Genomic DNA, 15,338 nt, shown 5'->3' with positions numbered 1-15,338 from the left:
GAAAGAAATTTACAAAGGCATGTGTGTCTGACGCCTAATAGGCAATTTCGTCTGCCTGACTCCCTCATGAATGCTCACAGAGATTTTCAGAAAATAGTTGGATACAAAAATTGTTGGAGGCTGAGATGCTCAAAAACAAAAATCTGTTAAAAGATTGTCTTGGATTAGCATTCAAATCTCAGGGTTTTTTCTTTCTATCAAAGGAAGCTCAGAAATAAGAGAAGATTAAGAAAGGGCAATGTGGACTTTAGAAACAATTCATTAAACTATACAAGTTGTATTACTCTCCTTTCCGTGGCTAGTGTAATCCTACCGAACTAAAGACCATGACCTATTTTGTGTGTGTGTGTGTGTATGTGTGTGTGTGTGTTGAATTAAGCAAGCTTTATCTTCTGTCTGACAGGGGTTTTTTTTTTCCATAAAGGGGGATTTGAGAGAATAGTCCCAAATGGCTTTTTTGTATAGGCCTCAAACTGCAAGGATAAAGGTTTCCAAGGGTGTTTGGTATATTAACTTGGCAGACAGTCTCAAAATTATTTGGAAGAATATCTTTATCAGGGTGGAGGTCAGAGTATAGTGTGTGGAGCATGTCAAATTTAAAAAACATGGGTTAAGACATAGTCATACTTAAATTTTACAGAAAACAGGAATGAACTTATTCTGACAAGATTGCTTATAATCTTAAGATGGAGTCATATTGGTCAATCTATATCAAAATACTTGAGGCTGGACACTGTTTTAGAAAAATAGATTTACTGGGTTCAGTGTCTTGTCTCAGCAGAAGAACATGGTATGAGCACCCGTGTGGCTCTGGTGAGCAGCCTGAGGGTTAATTTGACAATGACGGACTGCAAGTAAAAGAGACACATGGCAAGGGAGATAGTCATGGATACAGTGTCAAGTGCTGTCTGCCTACAGCCTACACCCTCCCAGGCTGATTCCCATGGGAGCAATATGAGTCCATGCCAGGGCTTCCTGGCCCTCCATGACTGATGACCTTACACCAGGACTTTCTTCCCTAACGGTCTGCCCTTCTCAACACCACTGCTCTGAAAAGAGACTTTGTCACACATGGGCTCTGCAGGTGAGGCCACATCCACACCACAGCCCTCAATACCTGTCATGGCAAGCAACTGCAGCAAAAGGACCACCTATTGGGCGGGAGAGGCAAAGAGTCAGGTTTTTTTTTTTTTTTTTTTTTTTTTTTTTTTTTTTTTTTTTTTTGCACAAGTAATTAGATTATAGGCATCTGGTTAAAAAAAATGCAACTCCCTTAGGCATTGTTTTCATGTTAACCTAGGAATCCCAAACTGGAATCTCCGTGAGCTAATTATAAAATAAAAATAATAATAAAGAAGTCTATAATCACTTTTAGTATTTAGGAAATTGTATAGAAATTGTATTTGCCAGTCTGGTTAACAGAATTGACAAACGTCCTTCCATTGGGTTGACTTTTCCAACATGGTGTCATCAACCCTTCTGCCTTCCATTGGAGCAATACACCTATACGGAGAACCTGGGCTTGGGGTTCAGCTTGGCAGGTTAGCCCATCTGTTGTGTGACCCCCCAGCAAATGGTGCAAGCTCTTAAAGTTGCTACCCGGGCCTTGAGGTTCTGAAAAGTAGGGTGAGGAGAGGATATGGTATAAAGTTTAGCTGTCACCTGTGGGTGAGTAAATGGTAATTTCATCTTCTCTCTCAGTATTTGAGTAGTTCAGACCATCTATAGTGAAGTAAAATTTGACTTAAAATTATTGTAAAAAAAAAAAAACACCTTAATGTCTGGGGATCTCAAGGATAAAAATCTACAGAGAAAAAGAACATGAAAGCATTTCTACAGCCAGCTAGATGGCTCAGTGGATAAAAGTGCTTGCGGCCAAGCTGAAAGACTTGAGCTTGATCCCCTGAGACCCACATGGTGGAAGGCAAGCGCTAACTCCCACAGTGGTTCTCTGCCTTTCACACATGCATTATAGCACACACACGTACACACACACACACACACACACACACACACACTTAAATAAGTAAATGAAGGAAACAATCTAAGAGTTGTTTACTCATTGCTATTCGCTAGCTATCGCAATCTGTCTGTATGTGGTAATTTAATTGTAGCTTTTCTAGAAATTATTAAGTTACTATGATATGCCAGAAATGAATGAACAGGTCAATTTAATGCAATTAATAAGCAATTACTAGTTGATTCTTGGTATCTGGCTATGATCTGAGAGTTTTGCAGACTGCCAACAGCCACAGCTCTGGGAAGTCACAGAGCCCCAGAGCATGCTCAGTGTGAGCAGCCAGCTAATCCCCATGTCACATCACGGAATCCTGGCATGGTCACAAAACATTATCATCAGATTAGGTGCTCACACTGTGAAAACAAATGACAGAGTCCGGCCTTAGCAGCAAGGAGGGGTCGTCTTGTGAACTGTGTTCTCCATGGTGGAACTTGCTTTCATCAAAAGGTCTTTTTAATTCTTCCTTCTGTTCTTTAGGGAAAATTCTTCAAGCTGGCATAAGGACCCTTTTTCTGGCCCAGAATTCCAGAAGTCATGCGGCTGCCTGGTATGTTTCTGAAGCACCCTTCATTGTTTGAAGTATAAAGCTCAAATTTAAAAAGATGAGTTGCTTCTACCTGCCTTACCCTCATTTTTTTTTTTTTTTGCTTAAGTCTTTTAATGTCTGTATTTACATACAAGGCTATTTATAGGAGAGTTTTCATCCCTTACAGTGAACATGATTCCATTTTACAGACTTGGCTGCCTGCTCATTCCCTGCTCGCACCTGTAACTCTCCCACCAACTCTACTGCTTGCTCATTCTCTGCTCAGTTCTCTCAATCATTGCGATCCCCAATGGGATACATGAGCAGCTGAATCCTCTTCAGTTAGAAATGAGAAACTAGACTTCCCCCGTGGCAGAAATCTTCTCACATCTCATGACAAGTTGACCTCAAGACTTTCTTCATACTTTTTTTTTCCCAAACAAATCTGATCTTTATTAATTTTGAAGAGAACCATAACTTTTTGTTTCCTTTGGAATCAAAAGCAAATCTCTTCCCCAACACAATGTAGTTTTTGTTTTCCATTTTGAAGTTAAAACATTCTTAAAATACATAGGTTGGTTTAATTTAGCAGTTTTCTTTTTTTTTCTTTTTTATTTTTTTATTTAATTAATTAATTTATTTAATTATTAAAGATTTCTGCCTCTTCCCCGCCACCACCTCCCATTCCCTCCCCCTCCTCCAATCAAGTCTTCCTTCCTCCTCAGCCCAAAGAGCAAGCAGGTTTCTCTGCCCTGTGGGAGGTCCAAGGACCACCCACCTCCATCCAGGTCTATTAAGGTGAGCATCCAAACTACCTGGGCTCCCACAAAGCCATTACATGCAATAGGATCAAGAACCCATTGCCATTGTTCTTCAGTTCTCAGTAGTCCTCATTGTCCATTATGTTCAGCGAGACCGGTTTTGTCCCATGCTTTTTCAGTCCCCAGCCAGCTGGCCTTGGTGAGTTCCCGATAGAATATCCCCATTGCCTCAGAGTGTGGGTGCACCCCTCGCAGTCCTGAGTTCCTTGCTCGTGCTCACTCTCCTTCTGCTCCTCCTTTGGATTGTGAGACTTCAGTCCAGTGCTCCAATGTTGGTCTCTGTCTCTGTCTTCTTTCATCGCCTGATGAAGGTTAATATTCAGGGGGATGCTTATATGTTTTTCTTTGGGTTCACCTTCTTATTTAGCTTCTCTAGATTCACGAATTATAGTCTCAATGTCCTTTATTTATGGCTAGAAACCAAATATGAGTGAGTACATCCCATGTTCCTCTTTTTGGGTCTGGCTTACCTCACTCAGGATAGTGTTTTCAATTTCCTCTGAATTTGCCTTTTAAAAGTTTAAGGGTGTAGTTTGGCTGAGAGAGTGAGAACTTAGCACACACAAAGCCTTTAGGTTTGATGTTAGGATTGCATACAGTAGGCAAGGTAGTCCTGCCTGCAATACCAGAACTCTGGAGGAAAACAAAGAGAGCTTCACTGGTCATCCACAAAGGAAATGACCCCATGGAGAACACATTCATGGACCTTTTTACCTAATGGCCTATGGGGTCTGCTCTCTCCAGCACCTTGGTTGGCTTCTAGAGGGTTTCATCTGTTTTCTTCTCATAGATAAAATACAGGAAAGAGAGAAAGACAGTGCAGCTGCACACTGGGGACTCTGAGGACTGGAGACGTTAAGGGTATTACACATTTCCACATTTCCATTGTGGTCAGAGAACTCATATGCATGCCTTGTGTCTTTGCACTGTTTGAAAGTCTTTTTATTTTTTTATTTTTCTTCATCTTAGTTCTTCCATTTTATCATGAAACCTTTAACGTTGTGCTCTAAGCTCTGGCTCGAGTCTGGATTTAGTCTTTTTTTTTTTTTATAGTCGTGGCTTTTCTTACCACAAACCTAAAGTCTAAAGTCTATTAGGATTAGATAGGGTGTCCAGGGGATAGGGAGAATGAATAACTGTCAGAATGGCATTATGGCCTTCAATTCCATCCAATTTACATGAAATATAAGAATTCAGTAACATTTATACAAGCAAAGAAAGATGCCAAATGAGAGCACTATATAGATAATATGGGTAAACATGGTTTAGGAATGGTAGCTAAAACAACATTGCTATTTTTTTAAAGTAATTGTTACAGAGGACTTCAGCTTAAACAGGAAACAGCCTGAGAATATACAATAATGCTTTGACTAAAGAATTCCCTTCTTAATCTCCCTCCCCCCAACTGCTGCTGGTTTCTGCTGTTTCGGCTTCTCCTTCTTCTTTTATTGATTTTGTGTGTGTGTGTGTGTGTGTGTGTGTGTTTGTGTCCCCCCTCAGTGTCCTCTGTAATACACTTTAAGAAATACCTGTCCATACATTAGAGATTCAAGGACCTCAAGGGAGGGAGTTGAGCTATGAATCATAAAGGTCCCAAGGAATTGCTCCTCAGGGTTACGTCTAAGGTGACATGGGAATTCATGAAAAGGTCAGATATGCATCCAAAGTTAGTTCTTCAACTCCTGTTGATCATACTGATCTCACTTAACTGCCTTTACCCCCTATAAGTTCTGCCATGCAGAGCCGTGGGTCCATGTTCATGTCCTCATATACACATTCACTGTATCTTGGCTCTTTCCGAGTCCAGAAACATATAGTTAGTTCCAATTGTTATCTGGAAGTGACACCATTAAGAAACCTCCAAAGGTGGGGGGGAATCTTGTAGGTCCTGAAGAATGGACTGGAAGCTTTCCTTCTGAGCACAGCTGAATAACGGCCGCAGTAAGGACAGCAGCACGCTACTACCATCAGGGATGAATGTGGCCTTGTTTAAAATCTAGAGGAAGACTACATTCCTCAGGCCGATGCCACACATTGCCATATGCTGGGTAACTGAAAGAAGTAACTTTATCCTCACAAGTCCTGGAGCCGAATCTGAAATCAGTGATGTGGTCTGAAATCACGAGATGAGAAGCTCAACAATAGGGCAGGCTGTAGGCGAGAATCCGTGTGTCCTACTTCTGATAGCATCAGTGGACTTCTGACATTTGTTGGATTGTGGTGACACATCTTCAGTGTATGACAATGTGGTACCCTCTCTTCTGCACCTATTTCCATCCCGAAGAGACACAGATGATGCTAATGGGGCCCACTCTGACCATCCAGAGTGACTCCTCCAATGGAGACTTATAACAATGACGGTCTTTACACCCATTACCACATATGGAGACACAGACTCCAGGGACAAGAACATGGTATTTAGGGAATCATCATTAGACTTACTACAGAAGGCATATTTGGGGGATATAGCTCAGGGGTAGAACATTTGACTGTAGAAGGTTTATTTGTAGATAATGAAACATACAAGAGTTAAAAGAAAAGAGGCTAAATACATTTTCTAGGGGGCTTGAATTCCTTATAAAATTTTGATTTCTTAGCTAGGGACTCATCAAAATACAGATTGTGTTTTAGAAAGATACATGTTGATTCACAGTCATAAGGAGAACTAGAGAGAAACATCAAAGACAGGGAAACCTTAAAGGTTCTCATTTGACTCTGTGAGTAAGCTATTTGAATTTGGTTTAATTATTTATCCATCTATTTTAAATGCTAAGTGGACATCTTATGCATTTGTAATGGTCAGCATGCTCATTAAGGAGGCTGTGGAAGGCAAGCTGCTCCTGAAGGAGTAAGCATATTAATTATCTTTGCTGAGTCATTGCACAGGAAACTTGATCTTCAAGTTTCTTTGTTGAGAAGGACCAGCATGCACTCAGCAGTTTTCAAGTATTTAATGTATTATAAGTATTTGATCTTGAGTGAGCATGTGCACTGTGTCTGTGAACTTATCCCTCCCTTCTCTTTAACTGACGGTTTGGTACTGTGACCAAAAAAAGCTCTCTAATGTCTCTACCCTTGCCACTGTTTCTAAAAGCGAATGATTCACTCTCTGTTTCTTTGATTTGAGTTTTTAAACTTCACATGGTGAGAATTTGGTTAAGCCATAACTTCTGGCAATTAATGTTCTTGCTATCTAACCCATGCCTTTCTGATGGTCATACTTCAAACTTGCTCAACCCTCTTGACTTGCCATAGTTCTTGCACGTGCAGCAGAACTGAGCAACAAACTAATATGTTAGATCAGGGTGCTTTGATTCCAGTTTTGAAGGAAAAGCAAGCTTCCAAAACTGGAAGAAAAAAGTTCAGAGATGGTTTTCCTACTTTTACATATTATATCCTCCAAACCTGCGCTCCCACCGAAGCAGAAGCAGAGCCTATTTAGTCTGAACTCCGTAGCAGGATGCCAGCCCTATAGTGACCATTGGGTTGACCACTCCCTCCTTCCTCATTTGATGGCCATTTCATCATGTAGACTTGAGCGAAGCCCCAGCGGGCTGTTTGAGTCTGACCTATAACACATATAAAAGAAGCACAGGTCTTTGAATTCTCCTGCTTATCTTTCTTTTCTTAGTTGCCTCTGACTTGTGCAGCTTCTTCAAATGAAAGACCATGCTAGCGAAAACATCTTCCCTTTTTAGTTCCTACAGAGCTGCCAAAACTTACAAGCGAGATTTGAAGTTCTTAGATATAATTGGCGGCACAGGTCACAGTGGAATTCTGGCAACTCTCAACGGCAGGAGGCTCTTAAAGAGATTCCAGAAACCAGAATATATAAAAGGCTGAAGAAAATTTATTAAAAATTAAAAGCTAGGAAAAGCCACATTTAGTTTAAAATAATGTCAGTAAGCTGATCGTGGGTTCTGAACAAGTTTCTATTTTATGTCTTTGAAAACAATTACAGAAGTGTCCAAATAAAAGTGCCGGGGCTCCGTATCTGACCAACTGTCTGGGACACACACTACTCAACCTCTCGGGCTATGATGTGGAAGAGTACTTGCTGGTGCCATCTGCAAAACCAAGGTCTGTACAGAATTGTTGCTGGATCTTTACTGTGGTTTTCTAATTACAGTTGTCCCTCCATAGGCACAGGTTCTGGTTCCAGGAACCTAGAGGGTGTCCAAATCCACATAAGCTTGCATTCCCTATACAAAATGATGATACAGTACTACTGTAGAACTCCACCCATATTCTTACTTTCTGTAGTCGTATCTTGATTTATGATACCTGACACAGTACAAATGCTATGTGAAATGAATGATGAATAAAAAGTTTGGAGATGTTGAAAGTAACCACAGTTACTTTCTGGAATATTTTCCACCTGTTGTTGGTTGAATCCACAGATGTGTGGAACCCATGGCCTTTGAGAGTCAACTGCGCTTTGGAAAAACCCATTGTTTCTGATGTTCCTGTGCTTTAAAGCTCAAACGTCTGAGGCATACCTTGGTGTTCATATGAATTCCAAAGCCTCATATGAATTAAAGCTGCAGGCCTTAATCAGGGTCTTCCCTGCTGCCTTTCAGGCTTTCAAGCATTGGGGGATATCGTATCCATTGAGATCTCATCAGTGACAGTGCAGGGGAGCCGGGGCAGTTTTGTGACTTCAGGAAATAGAGCAGAAAAGCTAATGGCATAATAAAATAATGGTCTCTCTTTAAAATTTTCTTTACTATGTAAAAGCATCTAGTAATGAAATCTGGCAACAAACCATGTCTTGCAATTCCTTGTGGTTGGCGAAATTTTTTGTTTTGAAATTTTTGGAGGCAGAGGAGGCAGCTACAGATGTAATAAATAGGTATGAGTGCTTCTCATTGCCTCAAATGCCAGCAGCATTCACCATTGTCTTAGTTAGGGTTTTATTATTATTATTATCATTATTATTATTTGCGGCGAACTCCCTGACCAGCAGGAAAAGACAACCACCAGACGAGGATTCTTCCCAAATCACGCTTTATTGGAGCCTCTTGGTTGAAGGGAGAGCGGAAGCAAGGGGCCCTGAGCGCCAAACGGCGGCTGCTTATATAGGGGGTAAGGGAACGAGTCGTACCTGGATTGGCCAATGCGCGCCTGCCGATGCTCCTGGCCACGGGATTGGCCCTAAGCACATCATCGTCACTGCACATATGAGAGGCACGGTTCCACTGCATTGCCTAATATGGAGCTGTCCAGCAAGCGAGGCCGGGGCCCAGCGCCATCTTGTAATGGCGGCCACTCGAATCGGCTCCCAGCAATTATTATTATTATTATTATTATTATTATTATTATTATTATTATTGCTGAGAAAAGGCACCATGACCACTGCAACTCTTATAAAGAAAACATTTAATTGGGGTGGCTCCCTTGCAGTTTCAGAGGTTCGGTCCATTATCATCATGTTGTGGAGCATGGCAGCATGCAGGCAGGCATGATGCTGGAGATTCCATTCGGCTGAGATCCATATATCTTGCAGCAACAGAAGAAACTGACTGACAGTCACACTGAAGGAAGCTTGAGCAAAAGAGATATCAAAGCCCGCCCCTACAGTAACACACTTCCTCCATCAAGGTCACACCTCCTAATGGTGGTGCTCCCTTTGGGGCCATTTTTATTCAAACCACCACAACTCTCTTGTCAAACTTCCCAAGTCCCTAAAATACACTACATTGCTTCATAGGTGTAGACTACCCATGTTGCTAGGGGATACTATACCACCTTGCATTTGCTTTCTTTCTTTTCCAGGCAAGTATGTTGCCATTGCCCTCAACACTGACCTCGTTTGCCCTCTGGTTTGCCTACATCTCTATTGCCTCCTTCCCTCCTGACATCCTTAAATATATCCTACAACCTCTGCTTTTGCTTCCAAACTGTCATGTGGTAAAAGTTGTGTGCCCAGAACTTCAAATAGTGCCTGCCATATCCGAAGTACCAGTCCATGCTCGTTGAATGGATGAAAGACTTCACTTGAGACAGATGAGAACAGAGCTCTATTCCTTAATTTTTGCAGTAAGGGTGCTATGGTCCAAGACTGTTCTTCAGTCTGTTTACATCCAGAGACCGAGAAGTCAATAGTAATGTGTACCTTTATTTCCCATGTCAACTATAATGGAAAGCTTAATAAGTGTAAGATATCATATAGCCCATGGAGATGCATTACATAATTCTCACCCAGGAAAAACTCATTAATTGCATGACAGACAAACCAGGAGGTTAATGATTACAAAACTCAGCACGGTGATTGATATAATGGATGGATGTGTAAGGTATTAGGCTAATTCAAAAGAGAAAGAACATCTCAGCCGACTGTAGTTCTGAGATGCCTTTCTGAGCAAGGCTAGCTGTGAGTGGTAACGGGAAGTGCAGGGCAGGACTGCCAATCCAGGTGGGTGTAAGATCACACTGGGCCAATCACCTTGAATAGTGGATTTGAGTGGGGGCGCATGGCGATGAATTAAAACAGAGTGCTAAGAGTCACAACCCATTCCAACCACAGTGTTGGTTTCCTGCTAAGTTCTGGTGAGTAGAGTTTCTAGCATGGTAAGAGTCACGTCCATTCCTTCTCTATCAGCAATATTCTCTCTAAGTGCAGAATGAAGTCGGCCCCCTCTCCTCAGTGGCTGTCTCAGTCTGCGCAGGTCAGACATGCTCAGTAGCCCCCTGTCTTGAGATGACTGGAACTATTATGTGGATGCTAAATGAACCTTTGAATGGAAGTCCTGGTACCCTGGTTGTGTCAGCATTTTGTTTACTCCTGACAGGCTTGGAGGTTGGTCTTTTGGAGTACAGATTCCCAGTGAAGATAAAGAAGTGAAGACCAACGCATCAGAACAAAGGACTTTGGCAAAGGTAACGGAATTCCCTTTCTTCATGTTTTAGAAAGAATTTAGGCAAACAAAAGCCCAAATACGTTTTGAGCATGGGCTTTCTGTAGGCAGATCAAATTCTGGTGATTGTTGCCGAACATCAAGAATGATTGTGTTATAAAGATCCACTTGAGAGAGAAAAATGAGTTGATTTTTTAAGGGAGTGTAAAAATACAACAGACTGGTTACTACTTTGTTGTAGATGGAATTTCATCTACTAGACTAAAGTAAATTAAAGGCTGACCTACTTTTTGAGATGCCTGTGGTTGCCATGAATGGAACCCACAACCACTATTCATGGTTGCCAAGGAGTTTTCCCATGCAGAGGTTAAACTCCTTGTCATCCAAAAGGTTGTGTGCACACAAGCCTGACAAAAACAAACATCAGTTACTTGTGTTGACTCTTGCGGGCTCTGGATTTCTTGTCCTAGCAAGTATACCCTATGAGTTAGGTATATTCCTGTTAGAATTACAGGGAGAAGGTAGGAGCTTCTTCAGTTGAGAGGGAGTGAAGATCAGATAGAAGACCGTTTTTATCCACAATGGAAATTCAGAAATGGTAATTAATAACAGATTGTTTTCCTCCAAACAGTCAACATAAGTTTAAAATGGGCAAAGATGAGAGGGTCAAAGCTCTCAGTGGCTGTGAGTTGGAAAGGAGCATGACATTAGAGAGAGAAATTGGAAAAAGTAGATCAGGGGAAGAAGCTAAATCAATATGAAGGAGTGAGTGAAGAGATGGTCAAATCATTTCTTTCTTTAGCACATAGGTATCCCATCTGTTCATAAACTCACCACCGAACCGCTGCAACCCCTATGTTCCCAGGAATCGCACTCCCCACTAGGAAGCGGGAGTATTTTTTTTCCCTTGAAATAGAGGCTAATCCACATAAGCGCGCTTGTGCATGCGGTGTTTACTCTGGAGATAAAGCTCTCTGCAGACACTTCACATGTAATCCACAGAGACAGTCTCAATGGCTGTACTTTATGGTCTAATCCCCAAAGAAAATCCCAAGTCAAAGTACGAATTGCACAGAAAGCACTCCCTCAGCTGAGGGTTCTTCAAATGCCTCTTCTATTAAAATCAATGTGCACATAGATTTATAAATCCCAGCATCCATAACTTAAAGGGAAATAATTTAAATGGACCTAGTAGCTTATATTGGTTAAAATATGAGTAATCTGTATAAGGGTCCTGTTGATCTTCTGTAAGATGTCTTGATATTTTTATCTAAGCCCAGACACTCTTTGTTGCTATCAGCTGTCTGGGTCTTTGCTTTCGGACATTTAGACAACAGTGTTAGGATAGGAGTGACTTGTTTTCTTCTGATTCCTGTACCTGTTGGTCCTTGTGGCTCTTCTGCATTGGAGCGTTTTGCTCTCTGCAGGCATTTGAATGAGTTCTCTTGGACCCTTTGGAGTGAACTTCTTTCTAGGAAGCCAAGTTATCTAGTGTTGTGGAGAAGAATGAAGGGCTCTGGTGGTTGGTGTCCTGTCAGGCAGAGGTGGCTGGTGTCCTGTCAAATGGTTGTGCCATCCTTCCAGCAGCCCTTTCTTCCAGCTTTCTTGCTGCATTCCTAATATAGAAATGGTGATTTTCCATTTTCCCTTGGAAGGAAAAATGGAAATTCAATTGTGAAGATGCCTAGTCCATGATTCAACTAATATAACCTACCTGCCTCTCGGGGACCATAACAGTCTCACTCACACCTTAGTGTTCTTATCTTAGTTAGTCCAAATTCACTTTCCATCATATGCCCTTCACACAAAAGGCCCAAACACATGGCTCACACAACTGTGTGTGTATGTGAGCATATGCACACGTGTACCCATGTGTATGTATGTGTCTAACATTCCCTTCTGTCTATGATTGCACCCAGACTGACTCTTTTTTCTTCCTGTACTCAGTTACTTTCCTGAGGAATCATTACCCATGATTCCTGATAGCAAAGATCTGGTGGTAGCACAGTCTGTGCCCACAAGATTAAATTCCTGCTTCCCTTACTGAACGTTCTCACTTTCTGACTTCTGGGCCAACAGGGAAAGGAATCCCAGAACTATTTCCATAGCACAGTATAGTTTTAGAATATTTTTTTAAGATATAAAAAAAAAAACACATTTTATTTGAATGCTGCAAAATCCTTAACACAAATTTTAAGATCATCTTAAAATTCACTCAACTTAAAAAATTAATAAGGGCCCTCTCAAATGGAGATCACTTAATAAGAAAACTGAGAGAGGAAGGAGCTCAAGAACACTTTAAATCCTACTCCTGGAGGCTTACTCACTCAATGTTTCATTGCAAAATCACAATCAAAAACAAAAATAAAGAAATATAACTACAAGTCTATAGTAGCATCTTCAGTACAGAAGCGTTTAGTTCATGATTGCAGGGTGGACAGCTGTGGGCTGTGCCTCGCAATGCCACCTGGTACACTGGCTATGAGGATGTTTCTAAGCTGGACCCCAGTTCTGCCTCTTGGGAATGATCCCCACTCTCGCAGTTGCAGTGGTCTGCAACTCTATTCTCCAACAACCATTCCCTCATTTTTCTTCATGGCTCCATGTGAAGAGGATGCTTAGAAACAGGCCTCTGAGTAGCTTCTCTGCTGGCCTGCAGAAAGCTGGGCTGTGGCTTACTCTGGCAGTGGGCATTCAGTTCAGTTTGATGTTGACTCCCCCAGTGCAGCTCTCAGCACTGCATCTAGGCTGTTTGTTTATTTAATTAAGGACCACAAGCTGTGCCCATGGTTCTTGTTGAGACAAGCACTTAGTGAGTTCTTCAACTTAATTACTGGGGTTTGGGGAATGTCAGATCACACACACCTTGAAGTGCAAGGTCTTTCTGTCCCTTTTAGAGGGCTATTTAGCAAGGCTCTTGTTTTTTAATGCCAAGTCCTGTCTCTGAGCATCTTACTTAGAAACCTCCAGCCCAGATCTGTTGGCCGCAGCCTCTGCACTTTGTCTGTAGACATACCACGGGTGACACTTTGACAAATGGGTGCCACTGTGTAATGAGGGCCCATGGTTATCAGTGGTCCACAGAGGCTGTCTTGCCACCTTCTCCAGCACTTTTGCGCATTACCCCTCCTATTCCCAAACCCCTAGGAGTGTTTCTTGGGGCCCAGGTGCTAATCCTAAAGTGGTGCCCTATGTTTTTAGTTCCTGTGAGAGTCATACCTCCTGGCAGTGTTAATTGCCGTGTCAGCTAATGCTGAAAGCCAAGGTTTCCAAATCCCAGAGGCCTCTACAGTGGCCATTTATTTAGCTCAGAGTCTGCAAAGTACTGCTGCCAACTGAGCTCACCTTGCACAGGAGTGAACATGTGTATAGCTGACTGGCTGTTGTCTTTTGCTAGAAGGGAGATGGATGATTTAATTTAGGACATTTAGGTTGGAAAACATCTTCTAATGTGGGGTGACATGAGGTGAAAATACTGACTTTATTACTTCCAGGTCTTGAGAAATGCATTGCCTGCCCCAAATCCACATACTCAGAGGTTAGGGAGACAGAGAGGCATACATATGGGTCAGTGTCTCTGTTATGGATAGGATATAATCCAAGCAGGTTTTCTACTGGGAGTTTTCCCTGGTGCATTTCACGAGACTGGCACAGGCTATAGGAGGCCATGTGGCTGAGGAGTGGTCACTATGGTACATCTGCACCATCTATGTGCCTGCTGTAAGGGTCAGTGGGGTGAGCTGAGCAGATTGTCTCTGCACAACTCCTTCTATATGGAAGTGACACTGGCCAGAAGCAATACAAAGCAGATGTTTAGATCAACCGCTACGGAGCAATGAAAAAATGAAGAGCTGCAGACAGGGCCCTTTTTCTGGAAGGAAAAGACCCAGCTGACATTCCGAGGGATACTCAGGCTGCATAGAGTGCTAAGAATGTACTGCAGTGTGTGCATGTGTGAAGTCTGAGCTCAGCTCGACTCTGTGTCTATGTCCAGTCTGTCAGCCCAGCCCGGTCCTCTCAGTGATGTCAGCGGCTCAGCAAGGATGCACATACATCTCTGTGCTTTTCAAACCTCTCTTGTTGTCTTATCCTGTGGTTCAGTGCAATGAGACAGACTCAGTCTCATTGCAAAGGACCACACAACAGGGATGTTGAGAAATGGGGTCTATGAACTGTTCTAGAACAGAAACCACAGAACCCAGGGACATGCGGCATAGGGGGTAAACAGAGGCTCCTAATTCTCCAGCTCTGTTATCCTTCTACATCTCTACCTTGCTGGTGGTATCACTGTTCTGAGATATTGTATTTTTAAAATATATCAGTCTGTTAAAACAAATAGGCAAAAATCAAACTTAAAATTTAAAAATTTCTGGTACAGGGTGGAGATGGCATTATCACCCCCTTTATCTTCTTATTTCTTTCTCACTTGTTAAACTTTTAAGGAAAGCTTGTCATAGTGGGGGATGAGGTTGTGGAGATGGGTATAAGATTGGGAAATAAGATTTTCACATGAAATGGATAGGCTTTCAACTATATTAGCTGACTTGAACACAACCCTACATTTCCATCATTTCTGGAAATGTGTGTGTGTGTGTGTGTGTGTGTGTGTGTGTGAGAGAGAGAGAGAGAGAGAGAGAGAGAGAGAGAGAGAGAGAGAGAGAGAGAGAGAGAGAGAGAGAGAAGAACTCTGAGGGAAATGTCTGTTAGGCCAAAGAAGTAGGCATACTCCTGAGATCTAACCCAGAATCCTTTAGCTCAGTGCTTACCCCATCCCAACACTCAGGTTTCAATCTGCTTGGCAGGATTATAGCACTAAACTGTCCTGCATTGGGGAGTGTGGTTTGCCCATGCACTGCTACTGTGTTTAGGCAGAGTGCCAAAACTCACGGAATGTGTTTGCCTTCTGTGTTTAGTAGGTTTCGAGATGTCTTCCTTTCCTTGAAGTTTAAAAGATGACTTTATAGCATAAATAAGCAGTGGGAAACAGCTGTTAATTGTGTGAAAGATGGGGGTTCTTGTCTACTAAAATAAAAGAGTTGGGAAACACTAGTTTGTATAGTAGACTTTTATTTTATTTGATATTTACGGCATTTTGTTACTTAGCTTTTCCCACA

The 15,338-nt window shown here is 42.0% G+C and overlaps 1 protein-coding gene across 1 annotated transcript in view; it reads left to right on the top strand.

The window, feature by feature from the left end:
- The window catches only part of Abca13 (ATP binding cassette subfamily A member 13), a 405,330-nt gene that overhangs the window by 254,732 nt on the left and 135,260 nt on the right, over positions 1–15,338 (top strand). Inside the window, exons 45-47 of the mRNA XM_057772486.1 lie at positions 2,498–2,567; positions 7,329–7,447; positions 10,159–10,246. Of these exons, the coding sequence (XP_057628469.1) occupies positions 2,498–2,567; positions 7,329–7,447; positions 10,159–10,246 (277 nt within the window). The remainder of the gene's footprint in view (positions 1–2,497; positions 2,568–7,328; positions 7,448–10,158; positions 10,247–15,338) is intronic.

Source organism: Chionomys nivalis, chromosome 6, assembly GCF_950005125.1.
Source record: "Chionomys nivalis chromosome 6, mChiNiv1.1, whole genome shotgun sequence".
Taxonomy (NCBI): Eukaryota; Metazoa; Chordata; class Mammalia; order Rodentia; family Cricetidae; genus Chionomys; species Chionomys nivalis.
This window is presented reverse-complemented; position numbering and strand designations above follow the sequence as displayed.